The following is a 16944-nucleotide window of genomic DNA, read 5'->3' on the forward strand; positions in this document are numbered from 1 at the left end:
CAGGGTCTCTGGCGCCATGTCACTGTGCCACCGTGCCACTGAGCCGCCGCCAGCACCCACCCGAATCGCTCCTTCGGACCTGCGCAAGGTCCAGCTGCAAAAGGAATCTATGCCCTTGCAGGTGGCTGTGAAGGGAGATGAGCAGAAAAGGAGCGTCATGGTTAAAGAGGCGCGAAGGGATGGGATGGGATGGGATGGGGTTGGGTGGGGTGAGGTGGGATGGGATGGGGAGGGGATGGATGGGATGGGGTTGGGTGGGGTGAGGTGGGATGGGGAGGGGATGGATGGGATGGGGTTGGGTGGGGTGAGGTGGAATGGGATGGGGAGGGGATGGATGGGATGGGGTTGGGGGATGGATGGGATGGGGTTGGGAATGGATGGGGTGGGCTGGGGTTGGGGATGGATGGGGGGGGATGGGGTGCGGTGGGGTTGCAGATGGATGGGGTGGGATGGGGTGGGGTGGGATAGGGTGGGATTGGGATGGATGGGGTGGGATGAGGTGGGGTTGGGGATGGATTGGGTGGGATGGGATGCGATGGGGTGGGATGCGATGGGGTGGGGGGCATCCTGCCGAGGCCGTGCTGCCCGTCCCGCTGCCCATCCCGCCGGGAGCTCATCCCGCTCCGGCCGGGCACCCCCCAGGCCCCAAACTTCAGCCCCGTTCCCCGCCCGAGAGCAGGGCACAGCAAGGGCCGCCGGGCAGGAGCGGGTCATCGGCCTCATCCTGCGGACCCACGGCCCGCAGGCCGCTCCCCAGCCGCGGCCGGGGCGCGGGGCGCGGAGGGGGGCCGGGGCGGGTGCCCAGCTCGGCTGCAGCCCCTCGCTTCGCCGCCGGAGCGGCTCCCCCCGCCCGGCCCCGGGCTCGCCCTCGCCGCCGGGGCCGGCCCGGCACGGCACGGAGTGTGGTGCCCTCCAGTGGCACCGCAGCCCCGCCCGTGCGCCGCGGGCATGCACCGCAGCCCTGCACCGCAGGCATGTGCTGCACCTGCACACTGCAGCCGTGCACCATACCTGAGCACCGCAGCCCTGCACCGCAGCCCTGCACCGCAGCCATGTGCTGCACCTGCACACTGCAGCCATGCACCATACCTGAGCACTGCAACTCTGCACCGCAGCTCTGCACCATACCCATGCACCGCAGCCATGCACCGCAGCCATGTGCTGCACCTCTACATTGCAGCCATGCACCACAGCCATATACTGCACCTGCACACCACAGCCATGCACCATATCCATGCACCACAGCCCTGCACCACCGCCCTCCACTGCAGCCATGTGCTGCACCTCTACACTGCAGCCGTGCACCACAGCCCTGCACCACAGCCATGTACTGTACCTGCACACTTCAGCCCTGCACCACTGCCATGCACCATTGCCATGCACTGCAGCCATGTGCTGCACCTCTACACTGCAGCTGCGCACCACAGCCATGCACCGCAGCCCTGCAACACAGCTCTGCACTGCAGCCATGCACCGCAGCTGTGCACCACAGCCACGCACAATCGCCATGCACCACAGCTACATACCGCACCTGTACACTGCAGCCATACACTGCAGCCCTGCACCATACCCATGTACCGCAGCTGTGCAATGGCAGCCGTGCATTGCTGGCCATGCACCACCGGATGAGCGCGGGGCTGCCAGAGCCGGGCTCCCCCATCTCCTGAGCAGAGCAGCCAAGGCCGGGAGGGCAACGCCGGGTGCTGCAGCCAGCCACGACCCCCACCCGCTGCTCGGTGCAGCCCTGCCCATCTCAGCAGGTGCCGGGTGCTCTGCCCCATGTCCTGTGGGCTTCTGCCCGCTCCGTACCATCACGGTGCCCTGCGGGGCTGGCAGCAGGCTCCAGGCCGCAGAGGGCACCAGGAGAGGGGCTGTCTGCAGAGGAGTGTGAGCTCAGCATGTGAGGTGGCCATCCGCTGCCTGACAGCACGGCACGGCACGGCACAGCATGGCACGGCACAGCACGGCACAGCGCAGGGAGCAGCAGGCTCCTGCCTCCCTCCCGGAGACCTGCCTGCAGTGATGCTGTCCCAGCCAAAATCAAAGGCAGGAGGAGGCTGCAGTGGCAGGTCAGTCTTTATTACTAAATAAATAGTTGTATAAATCTTGTGCAAAAACGTGTGGCAAAAACCATTGGCCTTGGTGGGCAGAGAGGGCCGCGCTCCCCGCACCCTGCCTGTGGCAGAGGTTCCTGGCACGGCTGACGGCCCAGGCTCGGCAAAGCGAAGCAGCGGCGCTGGAGCTCGTCTGTACGAGCTGGAGACCCCCAGCTCCACCGGGGCAGGGCCAGGACCCCCCATCCAGGCTGGACACCTGCGGGACAGTGGCTGCCAGAGGGACGGAGGCTGCATGAATCCCTGAGGAGCAGACAAGCACCGTCCAGCCCAGTCTGCAATTCTGCTGGCAGTGCCAGCGCCATGCCGGGGGCCCAGGCAGAGTCTGTCGGCTCCCAGCACCGCCGCCGTGCTAGAGCAGGGAGCTTGAGGCCTGGCCATGCCGCCGCTCCCGCGCCTCCGCCGTCCCCACGGTCCCCAGCGGCACCACCACCTCCTCTGGCTGGCTCTTGTTGAGCTCCACCACGCGCGGCACCACCGTCGACCAGCGATCTGTGGAGATGGTGGAGTTTGTCAGAGCTGGGAGCATGTGGCTGCTCCCCCCTCCCTGGTCAGCCCCACGCCACGCAAATCTGCTCCTGGGGCTCATCAGAGGCTGCAAGCAGTGTCCCAGGGGATGCTCCCAGCCCACGGCACCACGCTCACCTCTCCGCAGCCGGCCCATGGTGTGGGAGAAGCCGTAGTACTGGTATGTGTCACTCTTGCCCGGGTCCTCGCTGATGATGCCCAGGTTCTGGTTCCAGTGGGACCAGTTCACCTCGTCCACCCTGCGGGGAAGGTCAGACCTGGAGGTGCTGCGCGGGGCGGCTGGGACCCGGGGCAGCAGCCCCTGCATCCCTGCGCCATCCCACCACCAGCAATGCCACCTAGCTCCGGATTTGTACAAATTGCCCAGCAAACGAATGCATGGCGCCGGCACCCCGAAATGCTGCTCGCTGCGGTGGGAGAGGCTCAGCTGGTCCCAGTCCCCGGCTCCCCAGGGCTCCCAAGAGCACCTGCCTTTACCTGAAGCACCAGCGGCGGTCGGGTGTCCCATCGGTGCCCTTCCCCACGGTGACCATCTCCCCCGAGCGGAAGGCTCTCCGCAGGAACACAGGGAAGGAGCGCTCGATGTCCAGGATGGTGGTGGCCCACTGCCAAGGACACCAGGGACCCCTCAGCCACTTGGCAACGGAGACATGGGGGGTCCCTCGCCCAGGCGATGCTGCTTTGATGGAGCTTGGGGTGCTGCAGTGCAGCTCCTGGGGTGGTACCTGCAGCTTCCAGATGTGCTTGCTCTCCTTGGAGACTTGGCCCACGGTCTCACCCATGAGAGCGATAAGCATGTTGAGGAGGAGCACGAAGGTGAGGATGATGTAGGTGACGAGGAGGATGATGAAGACGCCGGGGTACTTGGCGCTCTCGAGCATCTCCAGGTCACCCATGCCGATGGTGAGCTTGAAGAGGTCGAGCAGGAAGGTGCTGAAGGTCTGGCTGTCCCGGCAGGAGGGGTAGGTGGGCACCGTGCAGTTGGCCTGCTCCGTGCCGCAGGACTCACTGCTGGGACACGGGTTGAGGAGGGACACCAGAGCTGGGGGAGAAGGACAGGGGTGGCGAGTCCACGCGGGCAGCATCAAGGACAGGGTCCACAACAGGCCCCCACGGCTCCACGCCAGCCAAGCCCCTCTCCACCACAGAAGAAGGCAAAAGCTGAGCCCGCAGGAAGGTGGGACGGAGCGGGGGGCTCCGCAGCCCCCTGCCCGGCTGTGCTGTGCTGTGCCGCAGGGCTCATCCTTCCCCGGAGCCCCGGCTCGCCAGCCAGGTGCCTACCTGATGCGTAGCCGATCATGAAGAGCAAGTAGACCAGGAGAAAGCGGAAAAGGTCTTTGAAGAGGATCTGCAAGTGACGGAGAGGGGGGTGAGATGTGCTGGACCACGGCGCCCAGCCGTGTGCCGGGGCAGCATTGCCGAGCCATGCTGCAGGGACCACCGGGCTGAGATCAGGGCATTGGTGAGCCACAAGAAATCCTAAAGAAAGCATGGACGACCCTCCTTTTGGGCCGCACATCCATAGGAGGACCAGTCCTGCTGGGGAAGGAGAAGATCCCCCGACCCCACCAGACCTTCTGGATCATGATGCTGTAGGTCCCCGTCAGCTTGAGCCCACGGGTGAAGTACAGTGCGTTCATCCAGCCCAGGACCAGCGCGAAGACCATGACGGCCAGGTACGCCTCGATGCCCCCCAGGTACAGCCCCGCCGTGACGATCACCAGCACTGAGTAGATGAAGCTGGAGAAGAGCCAGGGTCAGACCCTGCACCGACAGCCACCGCCGGCTACTGCCCCTTGCGAGCCCGGGGGTGCCGTGGCTCGGGGAGGCCCCGGGGGTTCCCCACGTACTAGAGCAGCTGGAAGGAGCCGTCTATGAAGAAGGAGTTCACACCTGGGCACTTTTTCATGAACAGATCTTTGATCTGGGGGAGAGAGGGAGAGGTGGGGGGGGGTCAGGGGAGCAAGCCCCTGCGTGGCAAGGTCCCAGCGTCTGGGGGACATCGCGGCAGGGGCTTGATGCCTCGGGACACGGGGCTGTCACCCTCGGGTCGCTCCTTGCATGGAGACCACGAGGGCTCGGCTGTCCCACGGGAGGACCCCCCCGCCTCACCACACTGACGTTTGTGAAGAAGAAGAGGATGCCGGTGAGAAGGGTGATGATCTCCCCGGCCAGGCGCAGGTAGTCGACGGTGGTGGTGTACGGGTAAGGGGGCTGCGGGGAAAGGACAGAGCTGAGCTGCTCCATCATCCCAGGGCAGGCAGAGCTGCTCGGGGCAGAGTCCCAGCAAACCCCTCTGCCAGGAGGCACTGGCCCACAGGGCTGTGCCACGGTGCCGCGGGACTCACGGGGCCTTCCATGGGGCGGTAGTAGGCGACGAGGGTGAAGATGACCATGGCGCAGAGGTAGGAGACCACGCTGATGTAGAAGGAGACGGCCCCGAACTTGCGCCACTTGTCGCGCAGCAGCTCATTGATGGGCTCCACAGCCAACATCTCATGGCGGTTCTGGTGAGCCACGGGTGCCGTCAACGGGGACCCAGCCCCATGGCCTGCCCCGGTTCCCCCCAGCCCCTGCGCACCTCGATCTTGCTGTTGTAGACGAGGATCTCCAGCACAGACACATCCTCCCCGCAGGTGTCCAGCGAGGAGAGGTCGTAGAGGGAGGAGTAGACGGGGCCGTACGCCCAGTCCTTGAACTTCCGCGAGAGGTGCCGGGCGTCCTCATCCACGATCTCCCGCCGGATGATGTGCTGGAAGATCTGCCGGGGGGAGGACCGCTCGCCCACGGGCAGACCCGCACCCGGCCCCTGCCTGCTCGGGACACCCTGCTCTCCTCCCACCCCACCCCACCCCAGGCATATCCCCTCCCGCTGCTGAGCACCCCAAACCACTCCCTGCACCCCAGGGGGGCTGGGGTGCTCCCAGGGTGCAGGGACACCATCGCAGCGGGCAGCCCCCCAGAACGCTGCAGCTTCTGCAGCCAGGGATGGCAGGGCAGATGGCTCCTGGCTCCGGAGGGGTGACCGTACCCCAATCTTGCCGGTCTTGGCAGCCATCATGAGGGGGGAGAGGCCGTCGTTGTTGAGCAGCGCCTCCAGGTTGGTGTCGGGGAAGAGCTTGGCGCACTTGATGAGGAGCAGGTCGTACATCTTGGTGACGAACTTGGTGTTCTCGCGGGTGTTGTCGGCGATGGCGACCAGGGCATGCAGCACGGTGTTGCCGCGAGAATCCTGGCGCCGCAGGTCTGCCTGCTTGTGCCCGTTCTCCGTCAGGTAGTGCACGATGTGGGGCTGGTTGGTGCAGGCGGCCAGCGAGAGGGGCAGCTCGCCTGCGGGGACAGCACGCCGTCGGGGCGCCCATCGCCCTCGCCCCACCGCGGGGGCATCCCCGGGGTGCAGCCGGTTCCCCCTGGGTGACCCACCAGCTCCCTCCCCACTCACCGAAGTAGAAGTAGCCACCCTCATCCTTGGGCTGGAAGAAGCGGCCGCGGGCCTGGGCGTGCACGTCCGCTCCCTTCTCCACCAGCAGCTCCACATAGTGCTTGCAGCGGCGCTCGATGGCGATGTGCAGGGCTGTCTGACCTGCGCCGCCGGCACCCGTCAGCCCCTGCCTCACCCCGCGACTTCCCCCGGGTCCCCATCCTCCCCAGGGTCCTCGCTTTCTGGTGCCCCAGCCCTCCGTCCTCCCCCAGGTCCCCACTGCTCCAGTCCCCAACCTCCCCAGCATCCTCCCTCCTCCCCAGAGTCCTCACTTTCTGGTCCCCAAACCTCCCTGGGGTCCCCCATGCCCTGGCAGCGGCCCCACGCCCCCCCACCTCGGTAGTAGACGTCCCTGAAGGGCGAGTTGATGAACTCCCGCATGTTGCCCGTCTTCTCAGCGATGTCGAGGAGGAGGGGGATGGTGTCATTCCTGCCCCCGCTCAGGTTGAGCAGCGCCTTGGGCAGGCAGGTCTTCCCCGTGGAGGGCTCTGGGAGCAGAGGGTGCTGAGGGGGGGCTGGGACGACCCCCCAGGCTAAGGGGGTGCCCAGCCCCGCACCCCTGCACTCCCTGGCCAAATCCCCAGCTCCTCCTGGGCGCCACATATCACAGCCCCCTGTGCCAGGGCTGTGCATCACCATCCCCGCGGGGACGACCGGTGGCACGGCACAGCCGCGGCACTGCGGGGTCCCGGGGCAGGGCCAGCCCCAGGTGCTCACCTCGAAACTCCTCATCCGTCAGGCGCTTCTTGTGGGTGAGGAGGAATGAGAGGAGCCCGTCCAGGCCGGCCGGGGACCCCCGGGAGACGATGTCGAAGAGGATGGGTCTGTTGAAGACCTTGAGGACGGGGGGTGGGTTGGGAGCCGGCCCCTTCGTGCCTGGTGCCTGCTTCCTGTGGGAGAAGCGCCAGTGCTGGGAACCAGAGCCACTGCCTCGGTTTCCCACCCGTGCAATGAGCTCGAGGTTGCTCAGCCACTGGGGAAGGGCACAGGCACCTGCGTCCCCCCACCCCGGGCTGGGGTCACCCACGGGGCCGGGGCAGCGTCCCCACCCACAGCAGCCCCGTGCTCCCAGCATCACACCTCCCAGTATCGCCCACGGGGGCCGATGGGCACCTTGCCCGCTCCTGGCCGGGTGCTGCAGCAGTTTGGGCCCCCAGCAGGGATGGGCCATGGGTTCGGCCGCGCTCCAGTGCCACAGGCGAAGCCAGACCGGTTGGAGCAGTTGGCAGCAGTGGAACGGGCTGGGGACAACCGGCCAGCTCCGGGAACGCAGGGAGGAGGGACAGCGGCTGCCCCAGCCAGGGATCTCCGGGGCTGGGGGCACGGGGGGTATCCCTGCCCTCCCAGGGGACCAAGCTCCCGCCGGGGCACGGGGGGACCCCACTGCCCCGAGCCAGGCTGCACCCCTGGGGTGGGGACAGTGGTTGGGGGCCACGATGGCCACCCCAGGTGCCTGGCACAGACGGGCATTGTGCGCCTGGCTGCGGGCTGCCCCCCCGGCTCCGGTTTCCTGGCGCGGGGAGGGTGGAGGCCCTCCTGAAAAGCCCTTTCATGCCGGGGAGCCAGACGTCCGCACCGGCCAGGGGAGCGGCTGGGCGCACAGAGCCTCTTTCACGGCACCGGCAAGGGGGAAGGCGAGTTGTGCTCCCGGCCCCGCGGCACCGTGGGGCTGCAGACCCACACCACGGCATGGCATGGTGTGGCATGGCACAGCCCAGCGCTGGCACTGGCTGGGAGCTGCCCCGTGTACATGGCACCCCCTGCCCAAAGCACCCCAAAGTGCCACTTGGAGAGCCATGGGGGGTCTGGCCCCGTCCCCAGCTGCTGGGCATCCCCATACCACCTGTGCTGCACCCCACGCCCCTGGGGTGCCCCCCACCCCATGACTCCCCACCGGCACCAGGGTGCACGGGCATGCCGGTACTCACTCCACGACCCGTCGGCGCCAGCGCTTGTTCTCGCTGGGGTGGTGACGATAGGTGCCGTAGTCGAAGAGGGAGTCCATGGGGGCTTTCTTGGGCGCGGGGACCACGGCCGACTCGTAGATAGTGGCCTCCAGCAGCTCCATGGGCTTCGGGGCACCTTTCCGGAAGGCCCCCTGGAATTTCATGCGGAGGTTTTGCTTTCCATCCCCAGCACCGGGGGGGCCCCGGGCCACCTCAGCAGGGGACGGGCTGTCCTCGCTCTCAAACAGGTTGGCCAGTGAGGAAAGCGGGAAGGAGTCATTCTGGAGGGACCCGTCATCCCCCGGGCCCTCCCCGGCATCGCCGCCAACGGCGCGTGGGGGGTCTTCGGCATCTGCCATGCTCCCTGGCCGGAGGGGACAGGCACGAGCAGCCTGCCTGGGCGGCTGCAACCCCCAGCTCCTTCCACGAGAGCAGGAGACCTGGCAGAGGAAAACCCAGTGTCATCCCCAAATAACCCCTGTCCCTCCCCATCCTCTCCCACGGGGCACCGTGCCCCCGCGTGGCAGCAGGTCCCACGCCGACCCTGGCAGTGGATGGGGCCAGCAGGACCCCCCCGCAGCCCAGGGTCACCCGGCCGGTCCTGCCTGCTCCAGCTCTCCTCGGCACCCACCTACCCGGCTGTGGGGACCCCTCACGTCTGCAGAGGCCCCACTGGCTGCGGCGCTGCCGGCTTCAAAGCGCAGCCGTAATGGGCGAGGGCGAGCCTGGCCCCGCTGCCTCTCCCCGCTGCGGTCGGCTTGGGTGCAGCCCAGGACAGGGCACAGAGCAGTCCCTGTGCACTCGGATCTGCCGCCCAAGGAAAGAAAACATTCCTGGGATACACCCCACGTCCAGGGAAGTGTGCGGAGGCAGTGGGGAGCTGCCACCGCAGTGGGGCTGGGAGGGGGACTAGGGCTGGTCCCCGATGCCCCACCACTCTGGCAGCCCCGGGGGGCTTGGTGGGACCTGGCCCTGGGCACCCGCTGTGCCGGCATGGCCACGCTGGGCACCGGGAGAGGCACGGACACGGCACAGGGGGACCGCAGCCCGCGGGAGGCCAGGAGCAGTGGTTAGGACAAGAAATTACGGGTTTAGGTTGCCCAGAGGGAGACGGGACTGCAGGAGAGCCGCGCTACCGGCGCGGAGAGCAAAGCACCACACCACGCCACGGCACTGCCGTGCCTGGCCCACCAGGTCCCTCGGGGCAGGCAGCGCTGGCAGGGGCACAGACAGGCAGGGCAGACAGGGGAGCGACCCCGGGTTGTCCCCCAGCCCCACTTGCCATGCAAACGCACCCGCGACACTCAGCAGCGTTAAGGCTCAGCCCAGCTCCTGCCTCCGGGGAGCTCAGCCCTCCCTGTGGATCCCGGGACAGAAAAAGCAGCCGAGAAACGTATCATTTTCTGCTGGGCTGCAGCTTTGTACAACAAGCCATAATGGCAGGCTGGGCCCTCCCGGGGCGGGCAGGGATCTCTGCCGGATAACGTGCTTCTAATTAGGCAGCGTGTCCCACAGCCGCCCATGGCAGCCCCATGGCGGGGCCCCACGATGCTCCCATGGACACAGGGGACAAGGGCTGCAAACAGCCCCAAAATCCCACTGCAGCGGGGAGGGGGGGTGCCTTGGGCAGCGGTCCGCTCCTCCCTGCTGCCCTGGGTGGCACCCAGCGGGGATGGTGCAGCCCTGGGAGACACGGGGCAAGCCGCAGAGCCGACACAGTTTCTCCTCTTTGCTGACTTTTCCTGCCATCTCCGTCTCTGCAAGAAATTCCACAAGCACCTGCCAAAGTGCGCAGGTCCCACACCCCGACCCCGGGGAAACACGGGCCTCTGCATGGCAGATTTGTCCTTGGGCAACAGAGAAGGGGGGATTGCCAAGCACGCCGACCCTGCGGGCTGTGCGTGGGGACGGAGCACCTAACTCTTCAGCTGTGCTGGGAATCCCAGCCCCGGGACAAGCACAGCTTTAGGGAAAAGCCCAAACACGGCACGGGCTGTCACACGCGGCTGCAGCCCACGGCAGAGCGAGGGAGCCAGCCACCGGCACAGGACATGGTTCCCCATGGGAAGCAGCTAAGGACATCAGCCAGGGGACTCGGCCGGGCGGCAGGCAGCCCCGGGGATGCTCGCTGGGCTCCAGTCCAGTGAGACGTGGGGCAGAAGTGAGGGGACAAGTGGAAAGGACAGGTGGGGCCAGGAGCCGGTGGTGCTGCCGCCAGCGACCGGGGCAGGAAGCTTGCGTCGGAAATGACGGGCTCGCTGGCCGGTGCCGTCAGCCCGGGCGCTCCCGCGGGCACAGCCGCTGCCAGGAAAGGTGTTGTCAATGGGGTTTTATTTGGCTTGTTAGTTATTTGGGTTTTTATTTTTCAGACTTCCTCACCCCATGGAATAAATGAGTCAAGGCGCAGCTCACTGCGTGCCGAGGCTCGCCGGCACGGCCCCGGCTCTCACATCCAACACAAACCCTCCCACCCGCTCCCCCACGTGCACTCCCACCTCTCCCCAGCTTTCTGCCAAGTTACCTCCCAGCCAGACCAGTATCCCCAGTTAATCCCCCACTCCAGCCCACCATGGGGGCATGGACACTGGCACGGACACCGGCACAGACACCAGGACGCACAGGGATATGCCCTGGGCCGGCGGCAGGGAGGATGCCCCATTTGGGGGTGGTGCAGCCTTTGCCACACAAGTGTTCCTCAAACTAAAGCACGAAGGGCTCCGGGTGGGAGTGAATCACTGAAACCACATCGTGTTCACACTCAGCCCCGGTGGAAGCGCTCATCGGGAGTGAACCAGCCACCTTCCAAAATAAACCGCACCGCTGGGGCCGTGCTCACCCTGGTGAGAGCCATGAACTCGGCGTGGGCCGACGGCTGCGTGTCAGAGCCCTCGGTATCCCCCTCCTCAGAGCTCCCCGTGGGCACGCACCCGGCACCCCACCCTCGGAGCAGTGAGCCCCAAAATTGGCCAGACAGGTCAGGACCCCGCGGTGCCGGGGGAGCCCGTGGGGCTGCACCCCACCTTGCCCCGCTCAGCCCGCAGCCCTGTCCTGGCCCCAGGGGCTCCATCCTGCCCGGGGGCTCCATCCTGCCCTGGTCCCCGCGGGATCCATTCCGCCCCGGTCCCCGGGTCCTGCCCGGGGGGTCCATCCTGCCCCGGGTCCCGCCCCGGTACCTGCGTCCTGGCCCGGACACCCCCACGCTCGTGCCGCCCCCCGCCCCGCTCCCGGCCCCTACCGCGGCTCGTCCCGCGAAGGGTCCCGCAGGCTCCGGCGCCGCCGAGTCGCCGCGGGGCCCCTCCCGGAGAGCGGCCCCTCCCCGCCCCGGCTCCGGGGGCGGGCGGCACCGGGACCCGCCTGCGGGAGCGGCCCCCGCCCGCCCCCGCCGCTCCTGCCGGCACCCGGGCAGCGGCCCGGCGCACCCCCGGAACACCCTCCCCGAAACAGCCCCCCCGGAGCAGCCCCCCGAAACACCCTCCAAAAAACAGCCCCAAAATACCCTCCCCGAAACAGCGCCCCAAAACACCCTCCCTGAAACAGCCCCCCCAAGAACAGCCCCCCAAAACACCCTCTAAAACCCAGCCCCAAAACACCCTCCCCAAAACAGCCCCCCCACGAACAGCCCCCCCCGAAACAGCGCCCCAAAATACCCTCCCCGAAACAGCGCCCCAAAACACCCTCCCCGAAACAGCGCCCCAAAACACCCTCCCCGAAACAAGCCCCAAAATACCCTCCCTGAAACAAGCCCCCCCCAGGAACAGCCTCCAAAAACAAGCCCCAAAATACCCTCCCCAAAACAGCCCCCCCCAGGAACACCCCCCGAAACACCCTCCCTGAAACAGCCCCCTAGCAGGAACAGCTCCGAAACAGCCTCCCCAAAGAAATCCCCCAAACAAGCCCCCCAGAACAACCTCCCTGAAACAGCCCCCACAAGGAACAGCCCCAAAAACTCTCCCGAAATCAGTCCCCCAAGAAAAAGCCCCCCAAATCTCCCTCCCCAAAACAGCCCCCCCAGGAACAACCTTCCAAAACACACCCCCCTGAAACAAGCCCCAAAAATAGCCCCCCCAGGAAAAGCCCCCCAAATTTCTCTTCCCAAAACAGCCCCCCCAGGAACAAGCCCCAAAACACCCTCCCCTAAACAGCCCGCCCAAGGAACAACCCCAAAAACACCCTCCCCGAAACAGCCCCCCCAGGAACAACCTTCCAAAACACCCTCCCTGAAACAAGCCCCAAAAACTCTCCCAAAGACAGCCCCCTCAGGAAAAGCCCCCCCAATTTCTCTTCCCAAAACAGCCCCCCCAGGAACAACCCCAAAAACACCCTCCCCAAAACAGCCCCCCCAGGAACAGCCCCAAAAACACCCTCCCCAAAACAGCCCCCCCAGGAACAGCCCCAAAACAGCTGCCCAGGCTGAGGTTACCGGGAGTTTATTAAATTTTGCTTCCCTGCCGGCGCGGGGCTCGGCAGCGCCGTAAGGCCATCGGTTTATAAGGCAACGTGTGCTTCCAGAAACACCGCGCCGGCACAGTCCCGCGGCTTCAGCCGGTGCGGCCGTCCTGGCGGAGGGGGCTCGCTCCCACGCAGGCGCTGGAGGAGTTGGGGTCACCCGGGAAAGTCATTGTCTCCTCTGCCACGGGCACCGCCGGCATCATTCGGGAAGTTTCTCACCTGGGCGCCCATCAGTGGGCAAGCGGCATCGGGCGCCTGTCGGCACGCGGCGGGTACCGGGTGCGGCACAGAGGTGCAGTCCGAGAGTCAGGGCAGAGCCAAGGCAGTGTCGGCGGGACGCTGCCGCCAGCCACGCTTCATTCCCGGTGCTGCGGTAGACATAAACCCGGCGGTTAGGACTAGAAACACTTGTTTTTCCTCTTTAGTACAAAAGCTTGGGAAATCCTGCGATGACGTGGGGTACAACTGTTTTATTGCTGTATTCTCAATAGAAAATTAATTTTTCCTTTTTTTTTTTTAAGAAAACAGGTTATCCACTGCAGATCCAGATAAGAATCAAAGTCACCTGACAGCCAGGAGCCGCCCCAGCTGCCTCAGCGATTAAGACACAGGTAGCACCCGTCACACCTTGTTTAAGCCCTGCCAGTCCGTGCGAGCTTTAGGCTTTGTAGCTCAGCTCGGCGTTCATCTTCGTGTACATCTCATAAATTGCATCCAGGATGGGGGTGACCCTCGAGAGAAATTGATGAATCTTCTCAATGCTTTCCTCCTCTTTGACTTCTTTACCCTTCTCTAACGCCTTCAGCAAATCCGATTTGTACGGGAGAGCGTAGACCGAACCCTGTAAAACAGGGGAAGAAGCTGTAAGGCTCCCACAAGCCCAAAGTCCTCCCCATCCTACATGCAGGACCCCGGTTTGGGTTGTTCCTGTGTGTCTCCAAGCGCCCGGAGACGCACAGGAACAACCTGAGGATGGTGGCTGGACCCTCGGAGAAGCAGAGGTGTGCAGAGAGAATCCCCTGGAAACACTGTTCAAAATAGATGAGCAGCTTCCCATGTTTCCAAGCCCTTACTCCCCTAAAACACATCACTGCTCGGGGCAACTAACGGAGCAGCTGGGCTTAAAAAAAGGCTGTTTTCCTCTGGGGAGACGGGAATGCTCACCGTGAAAAGCTTCTGCAGCATCCAGCCATGGTATTTCTTCAGCGCGATCTCGTAAGCCTTCATGGCGTTCACGCGGATGAGGTTCGGGTGCTCCTCGTCCCGCTCGCCATCGGAGATGCTCTGCAGCAACACCAGCATGAACTTCAGGCCCCTGTGAGAAGAGCGGAGACGTCGGGGTGGGGAAGGGGATGCTGCTCCCCAGCCTCCAGCAAGGCAGCCCCTGAGCCCGGCGCATCCAGGCCCCCCAAGAACCCCCAGCCCCGGCAGCGCACCCTCCCCAGGAGGCTGATACCTGCCCCTGCTTGTGCAGCCAGCGTGCCGGCTGTGCCCCCCGAAACGCAGCACCCCATGCTGCCCCGGCCAGACCCAGCCCGAAGGGACCAGCCGGGCCCATGCTCTCCGCAGCAGCCTCTGGCCGGCGTTCAACAGGTTCCCCACGTGCCAGGACACGGCCCGGAGCAGCCCCCGACGCCGTGAGTCACCTTTTCAACCACATCAGCGCCAGTGTTGCGCCCGTCTTGGGCCAGGCTGAGCCATGCATCTCCTTCTCCACCTCCAGGATGTTCTGCAGCGTTTTGAACTTGGCGGGGTTGGAGTCGTAAACTGCCCGGATTTTCTGAGAGGGCAGAGAAGAGGGGTTGGCTCCCGGGAGCTGGCGGGCAGAGCGGCAGCGGGCTGATGCTCACGGCTGCGGTGTGGGGAAATGTGGCATCTGCGGTGAGCACTGCGGCTGCTAAACGGTGCTTTCACCAGGGAACCTCGTTAATAAACACGCCAAGACGAGCCGCTGCTGAGCCCAAAAGCCCCCATGGGAGGAAAAGCCCTTTTTAAACGCCTCCAGGTCTTGCCTCTCCAATCCCACGGTGTCTCTGCCTGGGGGTTCACCCCGCCCAGCCCTCCTGCGCCCCTGCCTACCTTGATATTTCCCGTCAGGTCTGCTTTGACTGGCGAGTAGACGATGGGAGTCCCCAGGCAATCTGTGGGAACACGGAGGGAGGACGATTAGTCATTAGGGGACATGGCAGACACGGCAAAGTCCCGAGTTGGAACCAACAGGCTTCACCTCATCCACAGCCAAGGCACCGAGACTCCTGCCAGCAAAGGGCTCTTCAGGCTTCACGCACGGCCACGGCGAGCGGCTGCCGACCATCCGGGCAGCCCTGCCTCCCGCCCCGGCCCCGCCACCCCCCGGCTCCGGGACATGGCCCCGATGCAGCGGTCCGGAGCGGCCCGACGGGCACAGGACCCTCTCTGCCCGTCCCCAGGCAGGCAGCCCCGTGTCCTGCCCGGCCGAGCCCTGCCACGGAGCCGTCACACAATAGCCGACATTGTGGAGGGCAGCGGGACGGCGCAGGCCGTGGCGGCACGAGGGCGGCCGTGGTGGCACGATGGTGGCCACGCCAGCTCACACCCACGGCCCCGGCACGGGGCCAGCGGCCACGGGTGGGATCCGTGGGCCAGCTGGGAGCTGCCGGCCCCAGGCGATGCCTCCGGCCGGGGCGTACCGGGGGAAGGCGGCCGGGCCCCGCTGCGGCGTCGGCGGCTCTGCCGGGGCGTGGGGCCCCGGGGTCAGCGGGACGTTTCCCAACGGGGCTGCTCGGCAGGTTTGACGGGACCGTGAGGCAACCCCGGCCCCAGCAGGCTGCCTCCCCCGGCGGGCGTCAGGCACCCGGAGCGAGGAGCAGCCGGGCCCGGGGGTGAGCACCCACCGGGGGCCCAGGACGGGGGGGGAGGAACGACCCAGGGCCGAGGGAGCCGCGGGAGCGAGCACCCAGGACCGGGGCGGGGGGGGCACGCGGAACCGGGGAGGGGCTACCTGCACCGGCAAGGCCCGAGGGCCCTCTGCCCGCAGACGGCCACGGCTGGACGCGGCGGCGGGGCCCGTACCGGGCCGGGCCCCGCCGCAGCCGCCGCCCCGCAGACGGCCGGCCCGGGCTCACCGAAGAAGGGCGGCAGGTGCGCCACGGCCTCCAGGAAGGGCAGCGTCTCGATCTGCTTGTCGGCCGGTAGCGGCTTGAACTCGTGCTCCAGCAGCAGCGCCATGGCCCGGCCCGGCCCGCACCGCCCGCTCCGCTCCGCACCGGCACCGGCAGCGGCACCGGCCCCGGCCCCGCCGCCCGACCCTGCAGCCCGCTGCCACCGCGCCCCGCCCTCCGCCGCTCCGGCCAATGGCCGCGCACCGCCCGCGCGCCCGCCCGCCAATCGGGGTGCGGGGTCGGGCCTCGAGGCGCGGCGGGGCGGTGCTGAGGGGCGGGGTCGCGCTCCCCTCAGAGCCCCCTCAGCCCCTGGGCCGGTTCCGTCTCCAGCCCCGGGCCCGGGCCCCGGGCCTGGCCGGTGCGGGGGCCCCTTTGGGCGCTGGGGTAGGCCGGACTGCCCACCCCGGCCCGCCTGGCCTCACCTCGCCGCTCAACCCGCCCTGGTTCATCCCCCGTCGCGGCCTGGGGGCAGCGCGGCTCGGCCCCGGCCTGGTCGGGGCCGCCCGGGCCCTGCCCCGGCAGCGGGGGGGAAGTGGGAGCATCCCCCCGCCGCCGTTGTTTACGCCTTCTCGGGCCCCGCAGCGGCCGTTCCTCCCCCGGCCGGGTGCAGCATTCCAGGCCGGGGGTTGTTAATTATTTAGGGGAGATAAATTTTTCATGGGGAGCAGATGGCTGGGTTGGCGCGTCCCTCGCGGCCTCGGCGCGGCCGGGCCCGCGCTGGGGAACCGAGGCTGACCGGGAGGGGTCAACTCTATCCTCCCTGCGAAGGGCTGGGGGGGGAAGGATGCCAGGCTCCGCCGGGGCAGGGTGAGCTCCCCCTCCCGCAGCAGGAGAGAGAAGGGGGACGTGGCGGTGTGGGGAGAGGGGACGGGTGCGGAGGGAGGGGATTTACCGCTGACAGGGCCCCCAATCCGGTGTTTTCACCGGCTGTTCTGGAAAAACGGGTCGTGGGGCGATCCCGATCTCCGGCTCGCAGGGAGGTGCTGGCACCAGGCCGCTGTCACCACGGCGGCACACGCGGGGAGCTGCCGCCTCCGCCGAGGCGACGCCCGCGGTGCCCGGGCCCCGTCCCCGGGTGCTCGGCACCTCCCGGCTCAGCCAGCGTCCCGGGCCGGTTCGGTGCGGGGCCAGCTTCTGCCGGCGGCGCTGCCAAGGCTGGCACGAACGGAGACCTTCAACCCCCCTGAAATATTTACAGCCCGATAAGTAACTTGAGCTGCCGGCAGCAACGAGCGCCCGCGCTGCCGCCAGCCCGGCTGCCCTCTCAGACCGCCCCGGCCACCCAG

General features: G+C 66.9%; 2 protein-coding genes across 2 annotated transcripts; both read right to left on the reverse strand.

The window, feature by feature from the left end:
* Nucleotides 1-2466: 2466 nt before the first annotated feature.
* TRPV4 (transient receptor potential cation channel subfamily V member 4) lies at nucleotides 2467-8428 on the reverse strand. Its single transcript, XM_059827712.1, has 15 exons — nucleotides 8052-8428; nucleotides 6841-7013; nucleotides 6459-6611; nucleotides 6085-6225; nucleotides 5674-5972; nucleotides 5224-5403; nucleotides 4991-5149; nucleotides 4764-4856; nucleotides 4493-4566; nucleotides 4217-4382; nucleotides 3924-3990; nucleotides 3368-3684; nucleotides 3120-3247; nucleotides 2760-2881; nucleotides 2467-2606 (listed from the first exon to the last, which is right to left on the reverse strand). The coding sequence occupies exons 1-15, from the start codon at nucleotides 8426-8428 to the stop codon at nucleotides 2467-2469; spliced, it is 2589 nt and encodes an 862-aa protein (XP_059683695.1).
* A 4428-nt stretch (nucleotides 8429-12856) lies between these two features.
* On the reverse strand, nucleotides 12857-15725 carry GLTP (glycolipid transfer protein). Its single transcript, XM_059827840.1, has 5 exons — nucleotides 15623-15725; nucleotides 14598-14659; nucleotides 14165-14298; nucleotides 13683-13833; nucleotides 12857-13359 (listed from the first exon to the last, which is right to left on the reverse strand). The coding sequence occupies exons 1-5, from the start codon at nucleotides 15723-15725 to the stop codon at nucleotides 13177-13179; spliced, it is 633 nt and encodes a 210-aa protein (XP_059683823.1). The 3' UTR covers nucleotides 12857-13176.
* Between the last annotated feature and the right edge of the window lie 1219 nt (nucleotides 15726-16944).

The sequence above is a fragment of the Gavia stellata genome, chromosome 21 (assembly GCF_030936135.1).
Source record: "Gavia stellata isolate bGavSte3 chromosome 21, bGavSte3.hap2, whole genome shotgun sequence".
Lineage (NCBI taxonomy): Eukaryota > Metazoa > Chordata > Aves > Gaviiformes > Gaviidae > Gavia > Gavia stellata.

Bases quoted from the DNA above. Each gene is read 5' to 3' on its own strand.
- TRPV4 (XM_059827712.1), bottom strand. From the start codon at position 8,428: ATGGCAGATGCCGAAGACCCCCCACGCGCCGTTGGCGGCGATGCCGGG. The intron at 5,150-5,223 runs GTGCGCAGGGGC...GTGGCTCACCAG, and splicing joins TCTACAACAGCAAGATCGAG to AACCGCCATGAGATGTTGGC. The intron at 3,991-4,216 runs GTCTGGTGGGGT...CGTCACTTGCAG, and splicing joins ACAGCATCATGATCCAGAAG to ATCCTCTTCAAAGACCTTTT.
- GLTP (XM_059827840.1), bottom strand. From the start codon at position 15,725: ATGGCGCTGCTGCTGGAGCACGAGTTCAAGCCGCTACCGGCCGACAAG. The intron at 14,660-15,622 runs GTGAGCCCGGGC...GTGTTCCCACAG, and splicing joins GCACCTGCCGCCCTTCTTCG to ATTGCCTGGGGACTCCCATC. The intron at 13,360-13,682 runs GTGAGCATTCCC...CCTGTTTTACAG, and splicing joins TGCTGCAGAAGCTTTTCACG to GGTTCGGTCTACGCTCTCCC.